Here is a 16,982-nt window from a genome sequence, read left to right on the forward strand (position 1 = left end):
CAAGAATATTTAGGAAATCTTTCTCCAGAGTACATCCATCGTTGTACATGCTCAGCTTCTCCTCTCTTCATGCAAATGCAAGGGTATGTGTGTCTTCTTTGGTCATGTACCTTTTACTTAATCTCTAGGCAAGATATGCACTTGCGTGTTGGGAATGTTATATGCCTAATTAAACACCAATTAATCTTATGAGAAATGTCATTGTGGTTTACCAATTAGTGATATACATACCAAGTTACATATGTAGGCGGTACAAATGATAGACCGCATTGTATAAAGTAAAGCAGTCACGTTATATAAAGTAAGCAATTTTGGCAACCGCGGGTGTCATGCTTCATATAGATGCTCCGCCCAGGTACTCCCGCTCCTTTTGGAGGCACATTTAGGCTTATTGTATCAAAATCCACACACTCCTTGGCCACAGTGCAAGAGACTTACTGTGACTTGTTGCGTACATGTGCCCAAACCTCTAACTTACCCCATGGCAGAGCAATTCATGCAAAACTCATCAAAGGGTCTCTCCCCTTTTCTCCTTTTCTTCAAAATCACATACTCAACATGTATGCTAAATGCGGGGATCTTAATAATGCTCTCCAACTGTTCGAAGAAATGCCTGACAAAAATGTTGTGTCGTGGTCTGCAGTCATTACGGGCTTTGTCCAACGTGGCTGTCCAAAGGAAGCCCTGGCTTTGTTTGGTCGTATGCACCGGGATGGCACCACGAGGCCCAATGAGTTTACCTTGGTTAGCACGCTCCAGGCCTGCTCCTTGTGTGGGAATCTGACTCAAGCTCGCCAAGTTTACGCACTCATTGTTCGCCTTGGATTTGAGTGGAATATTTTCCTCATGAATGCATTCTTGACCGTCTTAGTAAGACATGGTGAATTAACAGAGGCTTTGGAAGTGTTTGAGAACTGCCCCAATAAAGATATAGTGTCTTGGAATGCTATAATGGCTGGGTACTTGCAGTATTCTTATTTGGAAATTCCGGCATTCTGGTGTCGAATGAATCGGGAGGGAGTGAGGCCCGACAGCTACACATTTTCGAGTGTTCTCACTGGGTTGGCTGCTCTCACTGATCTTAAAATGGGTGTGCAGGTCCACGCACAGCTTGTCAGGTGTGGTCATGGGGCTGAGATGTGTGTGGGGAATTCCTTGGCTGATATGTACATTAAGAATCACAAGTTAATGGATGGTTTTAAAGCTTTTCATGAAATGACTTCAAAAGATGTGTGCGCATGGACCCAAATGGCTGCTGGGTGCCTACAATGTGGGGAACCAAGCAAAACACTTGAGGTTATTGCTCATATGAAGAGAGTGGGTATGAGGCCAAACAAGTTCACCCTTGCAACTGCCCTGAATGCCTGTGCCAATTTGGCTTCCTTGGATGAAGGGAAGAAATTTCATGGCTTGAGAATTAAACTCGAAAGTAGTACTGATGTTGATGTCTGTGTAGATAATGCTCTGCTAGACATGTATGCAAAATGTGGATGCGTGGATGGTGCATTGTGTGTCTTTCAGTCGATGAAGGATCGTTCTGTGGTGTCATGGACCACAATGATCATGGGGTTTGCACAAAATGGCCAGGCTAGAGAAGCTCTTGAGATTTTTGATAAGATGAGACTCGAAGGTGTTGAGCCAAATTACATCACCTTCATCTGCGTACTGTATGCGTGTAGCCAAGGAGGGTTTACTGATGAAGGATGGGAGTATTTTGGGTCCATGACTTGCAGGCATGGAATCTCCCCTGGAGAAGATCATTATGCATGCATGGTAAATCTTCTAGGCCGAGCTGGACGTATAAAGGAAGCGGAGGAATTAATCCTGAGCATGCCATTCAAAGCAGGTGTGCTGGTTTGGCAAACTTTGCTTGGTGCTTGTCAGATTCATGGGGATACAGAAACTGGAAAGCGTGCAGCGGAGCATGCATTGGATATAAACAGAAGAGACCCATCCACCTATGTATTACTCTCAAACATTTTTGCTGGTTTGAGCAATTGGGACAACGTTGGGATGCTGAGGAAACTCATGGAGTCTAGGGAAGTAAAGAAATTGCCTGGATCAAGTTGGATCCAAATAGAAAAAAACGGAGCCTCACTCACACTACCTGTAGCTACTAGCTAGCTAGCACTCAAAAATCAAATATTTGCTTCAATTCAATCAAGTTTCCTTCCCCTTTTATTTCACTTTGGTGAAGGTTTCATGACCCATAATTGTCTATTTATTTGGCACATGCCATTTACTTATTTAGCTAGCTGGCATTATATGTTGGTCTACATGTTAGATTAATGGTCTATAAGCGTAGCATATTTGACACATTACAATCGTAGTTGTACATTCTTAATGCCACCTAATTCTTCATTAAGTTCCTAATAAAAAAAACTTCATTAAATTCTGCTATAAATCAGCCAACTCCCTTCCATTCTGAACCTATCATACCTGTGGCGCACCTTTCCTTTGCTACCTTGCATATTTTTTGTCAGCAATTTCTTCTCTGTACAGTGTTAAATAATGATATTTGTATAATGTTGATAACTGATAACTGTTACTTGACTAAAGAAGTAAAGGAGGGATCAGGATTCCCTACCCATGTGTCTACCTATTTTTCTACTATGCTTTAATTTTAACCATCAAAGAGAGAGTAGAGAGAGAAAGAAAGAGGAAGATGTAGGAGGGTTGATGACCAATATTAAAAGTATGGTAGAGAAATAGACAGAGGATCTTGGTCCGTAAAAGAGAGCATGAGAGTTATATAAAGAAAAGAGGGAACATCGAGAGGTGGAGAAAGAATGAGTATGCTTACAAAGAGAGGACTGCAATGAAACTACATGTATAGATTTAAGGATTTTATTCATAATATTTTAGAAGCATCACACGGTCCGGATTTTTTACTTGCTTATATTTTGTTTTTAATTATAGACGTGTATTTATTATGTAATAGTAGCGAACAAATAATAAAATGAATTTGTAACATTTTTTGGATGATAATGGGTTACATAAATTATTGAATTGCTATTATGCGGTATAGATTAAAACAAATAAAAACAAGACAAACACATAATCCAAATCCACATATCACAAGGGCACAACCAATGTACCTGTAATGTGATTAATAAAAAGAGGCATGTAAAATGAATCTAGATTGGTTAGAAGCGAGATATGGTGTGGTTCCCACAACATCCTTAATTAATTTCTTAATTTGTTATTAAAATTGTTTAATGGGTAAGAGTATAATTTATAATTCTATATATGACAATTACTAATTTATTGGAAACCTCCAAATAGGAGTCAAATTTTTACATAATCTCCATCTTTTTCTATTCAGTTTTCACCCTTGTAGACCGTTATATTTTAATTTTTAATTTTTCTAAAATTAATTAGGATTTATAAGTGTAGAATTTAGTATAATTTAGCGTGTTTCTACCTTAGACTTTAAGGTTTATTGGAGCTTATGGTTTATATTAGATTTTAAGCTTGAGAAAGTATAAAGTAATAAAGGGAATCCTAGGGAATTCTGAAAATAAATAAAATTACAATCACAATCTAGAGGTGTAATTGGTTTATGAGATTAATAGAAAACTCAATAGTTTAATACCAAATGTAAGACAATAAAAATTTGAAAAGAAAATAAAAGATTGAGTCATATGACTCATATTAGGACATTGAGTCCGCTCCTAGTCATCCTCATACTCGTATATCGGCGTGCACTCACCAACGCCTAAACACCATTCGTTTCAACTTTCCACCCACCCGGGCCACAATCTCACGCTCTCTCTCTCAGAAAAAAAAAAAAAAAAAAAGTCCTCCCTCCTTGAGTCTTCCTCGTTTCGTCCTCCATTTAAATCGCCCACTTTCTCTGCGAAAATTCTTCTTTCTCCCTCTCTGAAGCAATCGACATGTCGTCCTCGGGGGGCAACTCGGGCAGTGCTGGTGGTCCCATCGCTCCTCAGCTTTACTTCTGCCACCAGTGCGACCGTACGGTTTCCCTGACCCCCTCACCTACCTCCGATCTCGCTTGCCCTATTTGCAGCGGTGGCTTTCTGGAAGAGATGGAAACCCCTAGCCCTAACCCTACCACCAATCCCTTCTTCTCCTTCCCCTCCGACGCCCCTCCCTTCGCCTCCAGCGGCTTCCCCCTCCTCTTCACTTCCTCCTCCGGCGCCGCCCCCGGCCCTGCAAATATCGTCGACGATCTCTCCGCCCTCTTCGGTGGTGGCGCACCTACCCACTCCTCCCCCTTTCAGGAACCCGATGCCTTCAACCCCTTTGTCTTCCTCCAGAACTATTTGCAAACCCTAAGGGCCAACGGTGCCAATGTCCAGTTCGTCATCGATAACCCTGCTGACCCTGCAGGCTTCCGTGTCCCCACAAATCTCAATCTCGGCGATTACTTCTTCGGCCCGGGCCTGGAGCAATTGATCCAGCAGCTCGCCGAGAACGATCCCAACCGATACGGGACGCCACCGGCTTCAAAATCAGCGGTGGAGGGTTTGCCGGTTGTCAAGTTTTCAAAGGAATTGCTGGAGTCGGATTCGTCTCAGTGCGCGGTGTGTAAGGATTCGTTCGAGTTGGGGGAAGAGGCCAAGCAGATGCCGTGTAAGCACATATACCATCCCGATTGTATTCTGCCTTGGTTGGAATTGCATAATACATGTCCTGTCTGTCGCTACGAGTTGCCCACAGATGATCACGATTACGAGCAGAGGATTCGTGGGGCCTCGGCCAATGCCAATCCAAGTCAATCCGCGGCTGCTGCTGGCGCCAATAATTCTGTCGGTGGTGGTGGTGGTGGTGGTGGCGGTGGTGGTGGTGGTGGCAGTGGCAGTGGCAGTGGCAGTGGCAGTGGCAGTGGGGGGCCATCTGTGGACATTCAGAGTCAGATGCCGCGAACAGTGGAGCGCCGGTTTACCATCTCCTTGCCCTCCTTGCCTGGCTTCCTCAGGGTGTTTGGTGGGCCAGCCGAGACTAGTAATAGTGGAAACAATGAAGGGTCCAACTCAGGGAATAGGGGAAGTCATAACTCTGGATCAGAGCCTAGACAAGAAGATCTTGATTAAGGACAATTGGTATTGTACTTGCTACTTTCAATTATGCTTTTCTTTTTATTTATTCTCACAAGATTGAATGTTCTTCCCGTTTTGTTTGGTTGCTTATTAAACTTTGTACATGACAAACAATCTTCAATTAGCTCATTGCTTAAATTAAAAGTATAATTCATGCATAGAAGAAGTCAATTGTGCTTGCGCTTGATGTGGATGCTACACTACTGTTGAAAAATATACTTGAATTCCTCCCTTGATTTTGTGTGTGGTGAATTTGAAACTAGTTATCTGTACCTGATCAATGTGGAAATAATGGCATATTAGGGGCTTTCAAGGTTAGGTGAAAGGAAGAAACAATCATATAGAGGGGGTTGTATTGGTTGATCCAAAAGCAGGAACAACAATGAAATAATTAGAAACATGAAACAGAATATATATTTATGCAGTGACAATGGTATAACATAGCTAATTGAGGCTGAAAACTTGATGTAGGTATTTTCTTTTTTGTTACAAGGGGAATCAGACCTAGGATCTACCCTTCACCCTATCCTACCCATTCCACCATATAGTTCTTCAAGTCATACGTTACCTCTACATTGCAACTTTGCAACTGATACCAACAAGTAAAAGTTGTATGACTCTGTAGTAAAAAGGAATCATCATATACAACTCCCAGTAGACCTCCATTCATATAAAACTTCCAACAAACCTTCACAATCATATATTAGTCATCTTCAAACTAGTAAACATAAACTATATAATACATGCAGAAGAAAGCTAGAAACATACAGAAGTGCATTATGGATACATATCTAATGATACAGCATCATGTTGTAATGTATCTGTGAAAACACACAGAACTGCCACTGCATCTGTTGATACACAAATATTGATACTCTTGGTATGTGTCATATGTATCTCTTGAAAATTGTGATATGGACAGGAATCACACGCATCCCGTGAGACAATATGATATTTTAGGAGGTGACTTTAGTGCTATTTGTTTTCCACGAGAGATCGACACAGTGCATAAACACCAGTTCCATGACAGTCTTGGTTTTATTATCTTCCAATCCCTTATTGATCTTTCTCTGGGAAGGGCTAGGCTTAAGTGTGCCAACTTTTGCAATAATCCCGCCCTTTCTAGGATTGATTGCTTCCTCATATCTAGTGACTGGGACGCTCTTTATGTAAGTCGGGTACCTTGCGTTACTTATTCTCTTTCATTGTTTAACCCTGATATTGCGCTGTATGGACATGTCTGAATGACCAAGTTTCTTGAGCCTAATGAATTTCATACATGAACAAAGTTCTGTTTTGTTTAGTTTTGAAACTTGAGGAATCAATATGGAAGGAGCTCTGGTTGGAGTCTTTCAAGTGAATCTTTTACTATATTTGCAGCAGCCTTATGTGCATAATTCATGTAATTTGTCATGTATAATTGTTTTACATACAGTGGGTGATTCATTTACTTATTAGTTTTAAGAAGTTGTTATGTGTTTTTTAGGTGTGCAATGTGTGTGTGTGCAGCTTGCCTGTTATGTGCTTTCAATATATGACCATCTTATGTTATAACTTTATGAAGCTTCCAATTAAAAGGTTATTTTCTTTGTTTTGGCAGGTGCAGATAGCAGTTTGAATCTGCAACCATTGTTGAACAAAGATCTTACACATTAACAGTTAGTGACAGTTGCTTTTTAAATTTTGTGTCTGGAGAATCATAGGTAAAATGTCCACCTTTATTTTGTTGCCGCGAATTCTTTATAGATTCATCACTTTACGCAAATTTTATGTGCATTATCAGCGTTCGTGTCATGTACAATTTTTCATTTGGGGTCCATCTTAATTTTGGGATGTCTGTAATACATGGTCTTCTTTCTACAATTGCTTATTTTGGTAGAGCTCTCAAGTGATTTGGTGCTGTATATTTTTATGTATTTGTTTTCATTCTCCACGTTATTCAGATGGCCCCTGAAAAGGAGGCATTACAGTCATTCTTGTGGGGATACTGATGGGGTTTGGATGTAGTGGAAATGAAATGCTGTACTAGTATCGTGATTAAGCTATATACACTCCCATGCACGGAGTTATAACCACTGTAATCCCAAATCCCAGGAGTAGCAAATGAATTTGGCCATCGCTGTGCAGTAGTAAATACTCGAATGGATTCCTTTTGCGGTGATGATGACCAACTGGTCTGGTATTAGCTTTTACTTATTATGGGCGATATCAATAATGTGGTTTGGTGTGTGTTTGTAACTTGGTTTTGATTGATGTTGGTGAAAGTAGCGACAGTGCATTGTTTCTTGTTAGGAGTTAAATAGCCAGTGTGTTCTTGAGATGAAAACGTGGAATAGGAATTGCATGCCGGCTTCCATTGTTGGCTCGTGGCTTTAATTAGTTGCCTTAACAAACTTGGAGAAATCAAGTGTGAGAGGAGAGATGTGAGGAAGAAATGAGAGAGAATACATTAAACTATCAACTGAAAAAAATAACTATTTAAAGGTATTTTTGGATTTTAATTTTAGAATCAATTTATGTATATTTACTCCTGATTCCTCACAACTATCATCACTCCTTCAATCAATTCTTCCTTAGCACTACCCTTTCTAGTTTGGCTTTTTCCTCACCCCCTCTAACCTAAATGGCTAAATCCTTGCAATGTCTCAAATAGAAAAATTTGGGGAAATATCAACTCCCTAAAATGGCCACATTTTATGTTGAGGAAATAAAGTAAGTGTAAAAAGAATGAAAGAAACATAGGTGGGGCCCCGAGCACTGAGAGTCGTTGGTTTGCGTGACTGTATTGTTAAATCAAATTGGTAAGCAGGCTGAGATGTGTCGGTAGTCGGTATCTCGTCACTCTCTTTCTCTTGGTCTCTTTCTTTGTGGCCCGTCCACAGCACCCAAGTACTCATCACCTGTATCATTCCGCGTTGGGGGAATATAATAATAATAATATTATTATTATCATTTATTTATTTTTCTTATACGCATAAATTAGCAGCGCACGTTGGTGTTGTGTTCTTTAAGCTTTGCTAGCTTCCTTGTTTTGTTTGTTAAAAATAAATATAATAGAAATGCTTCTTCTCCAGCATAAGCAGCGTTTGACTTTTGTGTGGACTTGGTTTTTTTTTCTTTTTAGTTTAATATTTTAATTTCTGTACCGATCTGTTTTTGTTTGTGTTTGTGTCTGTGCGTGTTGTAAATTTTGAAGAAAGAAAGAAAAGATTGGCGATCGTGGATAGCTGACAGTGGAGGTAGAATTACAAAGTAGGGAGTGAGATCGGAGAAGAGAAGAGACGAAGAGGCAAAATGTCTCCCTCAAATACATTGTCGGTGGGTAATTGCAATAATGGAGGCAAGAATTACATAGAGCACCAAGTCTCCAAGATGGACACACTCGCCGGCGTTGCCATCAAATACGGCGTTGAGGTTTGTATTCCATATTGTTGTTGTTGCTGTTTGTTGTAAACTGTAATGGATGGGATGGGCATGCTAATATTAACTTTGCAATTCAACAGGTGGCCGACATTAAAAGGATGAATGGGTTTGCCACAGATCTTCAAATGTTTGCTTTGAAGACATTGAAAATACCTTTGCCAGGAAGACATCCACCATCATCATCTACTCCTCCACCGTATGTTTCAGCAACATCTTCTCAATTCTTTCACTCTATCACCACATTTCTATCAACCTCAATTTCTAGAAATCTATAATTTTTGTGAATCATAAATTTTCACATGGTACCCACCTTGAGCATTTTAACTATAATCTAGTACTGTACAGCATCAGCCTAACCATTTATTGTAATTGTCCTTCTGCTGTTTATTTTCCATACCACTTAGTGTTTTGGCTATATATACCTAATACCAATGTAAATGTAAATGTAAATCTATTGTTCCTCAAACATTGAGGTTAGGATTCTACCTCAGACTATTGTTTGTAAAAGGTTCAAGCATGTCTTCTTTAACAATTTGCACTTTTAGGATGCCATAGTTTTTGATAGCTGGATGGATGTTGAACAGTTGAAGTGCATCTTATTCTATGTATTAGGGATTTACAGAAAGCTTATAATATTTGTGTATGATATTGCAGAGAAAACAACAATGAAAACTCAAACCCATGTCTAGGCCACTCTATTACATTAGAACCATTTGGATCTCTAGGATTAAAAGCTCCCAAAGAGAAGGCCTCTACAGCTATGACCACTTTACAAAAATACTATGGTCTAAAATCTCCAAATCTGAGGGGTTCAGCTGAAGGCACGGAGATGGCACTTTACCGAACTGGAAGTTCTGAATGCTTTGATGAGGGGCTGCTGTCCAAGGCCTCACCATTTTCTGACTCTCCAAGTCACCATAAAAAGTCTAGACATCTTTCAATTGGTCTCTGGGCGGAGAATGGTCCAATGGCTGATTATATGCACATTGCAGAACCTGGAGACTGGGAGAGCGATAAATCTGATGAGAAATCGGTCCGAAGGCGTCAGAAAGCTGAAGTTGATAATGGAACTGGCACACCAGAAAGGATGTCAAAAGGGGAAATCAGTGGTGGGAGCAGTGGATTCTCTGCTTCAACAGGAAAGGGTTCTTTAGCCATGAGGCAGAAATCAGCAAGCCGAGCAGTACTGCAATCTGATTCAGAGTCAGGATGGTTGAACTCTATTCCAGTTGGATTGGGGGATTCTATCATGACCGATGAAATGTCTGTTGTTGTTCGTAAATCATCAAGCACATCAAGCTTAAGAGACCAGGACAATACTAACACAGCATCAGTTTGGCCAACTTCAAGGTGGACCTTGACACAAGATTTGCAAGCTCTCTCAACTGCAACTATCACCAGACCAATCTTTGATGGCTTACCAAAGCCAATAACTGGCCGCTGGAAAGCTGCCCTCGATTAGAGAAATTCATTTGCACTTTAATATAATTGATTTGTTTCTTTACTATGATCCATCCAATGAGAGCTGAAATTTCTCAGCTACACATTTCGCCAAAGTCGTACATGATATAGCTGCAGTGTAATTCAAACGGGAGAAAAATACCTGAGAAAGGAAAAGTATAGAAGGACAATACAGTAATAAGATATGTTTCCATGTTTTGGGTGATGCAATATGTTAATAACATTTCAAGTCAGAAGCAGCAGCTTGAGAAAAGCTGTAAGGGAGAAGGTATGTGGCGGATACTTATTGTTTTTTGCCTTGTAATGTATTCCTTTGTATGGAGAATAGCAATCCCCAGTTGGAGAGGGAGTTCAAATGTAGTTGGTCATCTTATTCATTACATGCTGTGCATTACAGTAGTACAAAACAATTGTATCATCTTATTCGTTACATAATTGGGTTAAGTAAAGGTGTCAAAATTGCATCCTGTGTATTACAGTAGAATTGTATCATCATCGCTTGCTTATTGGCAATATATGTAGATTGATTTTTTCTTTGGGCAAAACAGTCTTGGGTTAGTGGCTTTTCCGATTGTGGTGATACCAAGGAGATGAAAGACCTATGGATTACAATGGCTTCTAAGCATGTATGAATGATTTGATTGTTGATTACAGACCAAACTGGATCCCTGCAAATTGATGTTGTCATATGTGTAGCCTTGGCGAATTGGTTTAGGTCGTTTCCTGAAATAGGAATCGAATTGCTATAGTATGTACCCTTTCTCAGGTTCAACTGCAAAATGAATCTAACAAATTGTTGGATGAAACTAAACTGTATTTTCAATTCAAATTCATTGAACACCAGCAACAACATCAACATCAACATCACAATGAATAATTCATTGACATGTTCCAATGAGCATTATCGCAGCTTAGTTTGTAGAACAAGAAAGCAAACACCCAAAGATAGGGCACTCAAACAGGCCAAAAAAAAGATAGGGCACTCAAAGTTGATCACAGATCTCTTTAATTCCTCCCAGCAAGGCACTAAAATCACAGATCCAGAATTATCAAAGCAATCCCTCTTCACTGGATTTAGGGAAAAAGCATGATCATTGATCAGGCGTTGTTTTGATGGCCCGAAGTTGACGGGTGATGGTGATGGTGGAGGTGGAGGTGGTGGTGGTGGTGGTGGTGGTGGGGATCGGCATCGTCATCGCTGTCGTCTTCGTCGAAGGGCTTCTCCTTGTGGAAGATGCAGCACTTCTTGGAGCTCTTCTTCTGCATAAACTCGTTGTCCACCGTCCCTTCCTTCCACGTCACTTTCTTCTTCCGATTCAGCCGCAAAACCAAAGCTTCCGATTGCGAAGAGGAAGACGACGATGCGGATGCGGCTGCGTCGGGGTTGTGTAGGGTGATGGTGGTTGTCACGCTCGGTGTCGGTGGTGCTCTGCCGCTGCCGCTCATGCTTCAATTCAATTCAATCCAATCAGTGCTTAATCGCTTGGCGTTTGGCTCGGCTGGGATGCGCCCCCCTCAATGATTTAACAGATCTTATTATTTTCTTAACTCATCAGCCTTCCAATTTATCATATAATCACCTTTTGACCACCTCTAACCGCTCACCAACTTGAGCTATTCCCCTTTCTTTCTTCCTCCTTTTAACAAAAATTAAAAAAAAAAAAAACTTTATTTTTAAATTATGAAATTAATAGTAATTTCTTTTTACGGATATTAATTCTTAAATCTCTATACCCTAAGCCCAATTCATGTAGGCTTATGGGTAACCAACTTGTTTTTTTTGTTTTTTTTTTTTTTTTGAAGGGAGAGAGATCAATGCTCGGTGTATTATGAATAACCCTATGAAAAATTATTAGGTGTATTCGATACACCGTCACGTAGTATAACTAATCTAGCGTATAAGGATATTGTTAGACGATATATTTATATTAGTAGGGTATTAATAACATCCACTCATATTAAAAAGAGATCAAAAATAAAGAAGAGCTGTCATCGTCATCGAACACAATGGGGGTTACACAGTTTATTGTGTTGCCTCTTCTGTGCATTGATTAAAATGTAATCCTAAAATTTTTTATTAATTTATTTGTAATTAGCCCAAGAAAGAATGAGATGAATATATTTTAAAAAAATGACTAAAGTAAACGAGAGAAGTTCTTACAATTTTGCTCCATTGAGTCCCTTTTTCATAAGAATCATCTACTAATAAGAACTTGGTAGGACCCAGACATAGAATGAAGGAAACTCGGTAACAGTGTTCTTTGGTTCCTTCATTCTACATATTTGTTTTCGAAATTTATTCATCTTGCGGCAGTAAAGTAGTGATAAGCTAATAATGATAAAGCATTAAACTTATCATTGGGATATGATGAAATTTAAATTGCTCAAAATGTTACATTGTGAATCTTATCTATGTCTCAACGATACAATGAACAAAACCGTTGTAAATTCACTGAGGCAAAAAGATGGCCATCCAATCCAAGAGGTTCCAGATCAGATCAGTAAGAGCCTTGCGTGCTACAAACGAATCTAAAGAAAAATACGCTTTACTATCTCTAAAACTATATTTGAAGACGCCAAGCTCTCACACTCTCATCTACCATGTCCATTACTATCCTTCTTGCAGCAGCAAGCACGAGAGCCAGACTTACCACCTATTATTAGGTGGTTTGACTGTAAATGCGAACAATCCAATTTGACGTTGTGAATGCCTCTTCCAAGTATTCAAGTTTGATATCTTTATTTCCAATTTCAACCCCCCGTGCACGATCATACCTGTCACAACCCCCAAAGAGAACTTTTAGACATCAAGCCAGCACAAGTGCATAACACCAAATGGAACAAACAAATGAGAAATAATTTAAAAAAAAAAAAAAAAACAGAAATCATAACATAGGGTGCTCAAATCTTTGACCAGAGAATAAAGTCGTACAATATTGAGACAATTTTACAAAACCTACTACCCTGCCAACACATACAAGCACATGCATCGGCAAAGAAGTATTTATGTACAAACCACATGTGCCCAAAGCACATGCACATCTATAGTTACCAAGACACACGAAACTTACCCGGGTGGTTTTCCATATTCTGTCGTCAGCTCTCCAAATCGATAGTAAGACAGCTTGTACCTAATCACAAAATTGAAACATGTATCATTCCTTTTACAGAACTTGACATCATAGGAAGTATGGATGAAACACACTCTATATAATAATTTCCCAGACAAAGACTTCATCAAACTATCTAAGACTAATTTTAAATGAGACAGCACCCAGCACCTCCCACATTAAAACCGGTAATTCCAGCAGAAACGAAACTCAACTTAATTTTGATTATTAGTCCACTTACATCAATCATTAAGCCCCAAAACATCATCAACCCTGTCCTCTATTTGACAAATTTCCAGCAAGAGTAAGGTGTTACTTTAGTTAACCAAGCAAGATATGGTTACGTTATTACTAAAGTCTGACAGAATTTATTCATAAAGAGAGAATCATAACCCCATTCGCTTTGGCGTGAAATACATAGGTTTGCCACCTTGCCTCGTTTATTTATATTATCTCTTTTCATTTTCCCCCAAAAATACATGCAAACTGTTCTGGTTTACAGAACTGCTGTGGACACTTGTGTTTTTCTTTTTATCATGTTGAAAAGTGGTTCCACTAGGAGGAAAATGAAATATTAGCTATGGTAAGAAACTTTTACATGCACACACTAACATAAGTTTACACATCTTAGCTGTGTTATGAAACTTACATGAGACAGTTCAACATCTTGGGAGCTGCTCCTTTGTCAACACGATATTCACCATTAACAAGGTAATCAGGTTCCTTAATTACAGGAAATACTCCACCCCCAATTCTCACCATCCACAGAAATCTAGCATGAAGAAATTTGTATTAATATACAGTGAAAGAAGAATAACAACACACAAGAGTAATAATTTCAACTGAATTAAACAAAAGGGTCCTGAAGATGAATCAGAAATATTGATAGGGATAACATAAACACAAGCATTATTGCAATGATCACATCAACACAACTGTCAAGTGCCTATAGAACTATTATCAAATAACAAGAGATCTTTCAAAACTTTAAATGAAACTCATATGAACTTACTTGTTAATATCATCAGAAGAATAACCAGTAACACCACCAAATACAACTAAAACATAATCCACGTCAAGTGATCTCATTATCTCATATGCCTCATCTTCATAAGATGACATTGCACGCCCAACTGTAGCAATGTGTGTGTTGTTCCAGGTGTTATTGTCCACTATAACAGTTCTGTTTCCCATTGCAGTGATTTGGTACCCATAATCCCACCATGACATCACTTTGGCATCCTGAGGAGTATTCTGACGAAGCCAAAAGTATGCCTCACGGTAATCATCAAAAATGACCCTGTTCCCATGGGCACCCCTTGCAGCCAAAACAATTGAAGGAGATGAGTATGCCTCCGACGTGACCCAGGTACAGTGGGTTGCATACTTACTGAGCAAGAAAAATGCACCAAAAAGTAGGGCAATAGCGCCATTTCTTTGAAAAGGCTGAGATTGATCAATTGAACCCTGTTGAGCAAGAGTACTTGTTATATAGCTTTAGTAAAGTAACTTGTTCCACAATATATACAAACAAAATAAATCAAAAGAAAATCACCACACAATGTTGGCAGGCAACAAACTGATGCCCAATGGATGGTTGCCTATGCCACCTCTACGCATTTGATGAATTTAAATATAATTCAAATACATATTATACTCTGTTTCTTACTATGTTGTATATAGCGAGCTACTAAGTTCTAACAATTGATGCTAAAAAGGGATTAAAAAACTCAGTACTAGAAACATATACATACACATAATTATACACACACACACACACACACATATACAGTCATGACCTCCAACTCACCAACAAGCCTGAATATCCATACTCACCAACCAAGGCATCAAAATACAACAGCAGATAGTTGGTCAAAGAACAAAATACAACAGCAGATATTTATTCAAAAAAGAAAAGTACTTTTTTGAGATTTGAATATCAGCTATTGGATTTTGATCCAATGGTTGGCGAGCATGGATTTCCCACATCTGCATATATGTATAAACATCAGGATCTCACCTTAGAAGAACCCTTTGTGCCACTGGCTCCTTTGGTAGAACCAGTCTGGGAAACCTTGTCCTTTGCCCTTACCAACTGTGTCAAATTCTTTATGGTCGCAGAGACAGCAATGGCACTAATAAGACAAACTGCAGGTGTGGCAACAAGAATTAACCGAACCATGACACCGGCGAAATACATGCTTGTAAGACCATACATAACTATAAATATTGTGGCATCTGACAACCGCTTGAAGCAAAAGTAGAGACCGGCAGGGAAAAGGAAGAGTAAGATATGGAAATCAAACATAAAAGATGACCAAGCTGTTGGCTGATGCTCAGAGACAGATGCAATAATTGGAATGTGATCCTTTGCATATGTTGGATCTAGCAAAGAATAAAACCGGCCCGTCCATGGAGAGATATACCCAGATGCAGTGCCGACTCCCAACGCAACAGCACCAACACCTACTGCGCAGGTCACAGTGATCCTTAGAAAGGCTTGAAACATCTTTGTGTCACTTAGCAGGTGCTTAACCCAATCTAAGAAGTAGAATACCTACCACCCAATAACAAATGTTCAATTTACTACCATAAATAAATCGATAAATTGAACTTTATACTTTAACATTCTCTAAAATGGCCAACGCAGTTGCATTTCTATCTTATAATAGGTATAAATTGGTATGTCATACATATACATATATGGTGAAAGCAACACACTTCAAGCACAAGTAGATAGAAGAAGATTATAATTAGAGTAGATTGACTATGCATAGAAAAGCAAACCTGCATCAAGAAGAAGACGCCCATGGCAGCCATATGCTCCCCAGACTGCACGTGCTGAAACCCCACAAAACGAATTTGCATAGCGAGCAACATTCCCAAAACATACATGCTATTATAGGCCACATACAACCTCATGGAATAGCGTCCCGTGATCAAAAGCACCAAAACGTAAAGCGGAATCAAGTTGATTATAAAGACATAACCTCCCCAAGCAGAAACCATGTAGAAATACCCGAAAGCCGAGGCCAAGGCCCAAGCGAGCGACCCTGTGTTCACGGCCTTTACGAACAGGTAAAAAGTCAACAACAAGGCGAAAATGGCCACACCCTCGTTGTCATACGACCCCGCCACCGATCTCGAGATATATCCTGGGCAAATGGCGATCAATGCCGCCGCAACCAGCCCCGCGCCGGAGTCCCAAATCTCTTTGCCGAAGAAATATGCGACGATGGTGGTGTTCGACGCAAAAAACGGCGCTGTTAAAACGCAGACCTCGCGAATGTGAACGGCGAAGCGGAGGAATCGAAGAGCCCAGTATATGACGGCGGCGGTGACCATGAGACCCGGGTAAAGGGTCCCGCCAATGATCCGACCCAAAGGGTACCAGCTCTCGGAGTCAAACCAGTTCCAGAAGTCGTAGAAGCCGTTCTCGGTCAGGAAGAGGGTTGTACGGTAATTGAAATAGGGGTCGAACTCGTGGATCATGGACTCATAGCGAAGCACACTGAAGAGGCGAGTAATGAAGGCCAAGACGTAGACTAAGCAGAGGATTGTGACTCGGATCAGGAGCTCCTGCTGCTTGGTTTTGAGTTTTAGGGTTTTGAATGAGAGGATGTTGAGGAGATCTGCTTTTAGAGTTGACATGGTTGGTGATGGGGTGGTTTTTGGAGTGCTTGTGCCGTTGAGGGGCTCGGGTTTTCCGACCATGTTTGGGAGAAAGGAAATTGAGTTTGGGATTTGGGGGTTTGGAGGCTTAGGATGTATTGGGAATTTGCATTGAGGAAAAATGAGAGACTGGCGTTGTTCACACTGCACACTAGTGACTAGACAGTGAAGGGGATCTGCTGCGAATTAGAATGAGTTTGAGTCATGACTACTCATGAGAAAGAGAAGAAGCTCCCAAATGTCAAACAGGGCT

General features: G+C 40.0%; 4 protein-coding genes and 1 pseudogene across 5 annotated transcripts; 3 read left to right on the plus strand and 2 right to left on the minus strand.

Moving 5' to 3' along the window:
- Positions 1-56: 56 nt before the first annotated feature.
- LOC147275456 (pentatricopeptide repeat-containing protein At4g33170 pseudogene) lies at positions 57-2,218 on the plus strand (annotated as a pseudogene). Its single transcript, XR_015119654.1, has 2 exons — positions 57-83; positions 644-2,218. The product of XR_015119654.1 is annotated as a pentatricopeptide repeat-containing protein At4g33170 pseudogene (transcript).
- Positions 2,219-3,732: 1,514 nt separating this feature from the next.
- LOC147275457 (RING/U-box superfamily protein) lies at positions 3,733-7,036 on the plus strand. The gene is made up of 2 exons (XM_086256234.1): positions 3,733-5,066; positions 6,664-7,036. Exon 1 carries the CDS (start codon positions 3,897-3,899, stop codon positions 5,055-5,057), a length of 1,161 nt encoding a protein of 386 aa, XP_086112360.1. The 5' UTR covers positions 3,733-3,896; the 3' UTR covers positions 5,058-5,066; positions 6,664-7,036.
- Positions 7,037-7,810: 774 nt separating this feature from the next.
- LOC147275458 (uncharacterized) lies at positions 7,811-10,414 on the plus strand. Its single transcript, XM_086256235.1, has 3 exons — positions 7,811-8,477; positions 8,567-8,682; positions 9,141-10,414. The coding sequence occupies exons 1-3, from the start codon at positions 8,358-8,360 to the stop codon at positions 9,946-9,948; spliced, it is 1,044 nt and encodes a 347-aa protein (XP_086112361.1). The 5' UTR covers positions 7,811-8,357; the 3' UTR covers positions 9,949-10,414.
- Positions 10,415-10,748: 334 nt separating this feature from the next.
- On the minus strand, positions 10,749-11,529 carry INH3 (inhibitor-3). The gene has a single exon (XM_086256236.1). The coding sequence runs from the start codon at positions 11,391-11,393 to the stop codon at positions 11,046-11,048; it is 348 nt and encodes a 115-aa protein (XP_086112362.1). The 5' UTR covers positions 11,394-11,529; the 3' UTR covers positions 10,749-11,045.
- A 751-nt stretch (positions 11,530-12,280) lies between these two features.
- On the minus strand, positions 12,281-16,931 carry STT3B (staurosporin and temperature sensitive 3-like b). The gene is given in 7 exon segments (XM_086227720.1): positions 12,281-12,622; positions 12,624-12,722; positions 13,019-13,078; positions 13,707-13,829; positions 14,070-14,524; positions 15,078-15,614; positions 15,845-16,931. Coding segments are annotated over 7 exon segments (2,229 nt in total). The 5' UTR covers positions 16,772-16,931; the 3' UTR covers positions 12,281-12,594.
- Positions 16,932-16,982: the final 51 nt, after the last annotated feature.

This window comes from Dryas octopetala, chromosome 9, assembly GCF_963921425.1.
Source record: "Dryas octopetala chromosome 9, drDryOcto1.1, whole genome shotgun sequence".
NCBI classification, from domain to species: domain Eukaryota; kingdom Viridiplantae; phylum Streptophyta; class Magnoliopsida; order Rosales; family Rosaceae; genus Dryas; species Dryas octopetala.

What these genes read in the sequence shown, in the direction of transcription:
- LOC147275457 (XM_086256234.1), top strand. Translation starts at nt 3,897, where the DNA reads ATGTCGTCCTCGGGGGGCAACTCGGGCAGTGCTGGTGGTCCCATCGCT.
- INH3 (XM_086256236.1), bottom strand. Translation starts at nt 11,393, where the DNA reads ATGAGCGGCAGCGGCAGAGCACCACCGACACCGAGCGTGACAACCACC.
- LOC147275458 (XM_086256235.1), top strand. Translation starts at nt 8,358, where the DNA reads ATGTCTCCCTCAAATACATTGTCGGTGGGTAATTGCAATAATGGAGGC. An exon ending in CCATCAAATACGGCGTTGAG is followed by an intron (nt 8,478 to 8,566) that starts GTTTGTATTCCA and finishes GCAATTCAACAG; the next exon opens with GTGGCCGACATTAAAAGGAT. An exon ending in TCATCATCTACTCCTCCACC is followed by an intron (nt 8,683 to 9,140) that starts GTATGTTTCAGC and finishes ATGATATTGCAG; the next exon opens with AGAAAACAACAATGAAAACT.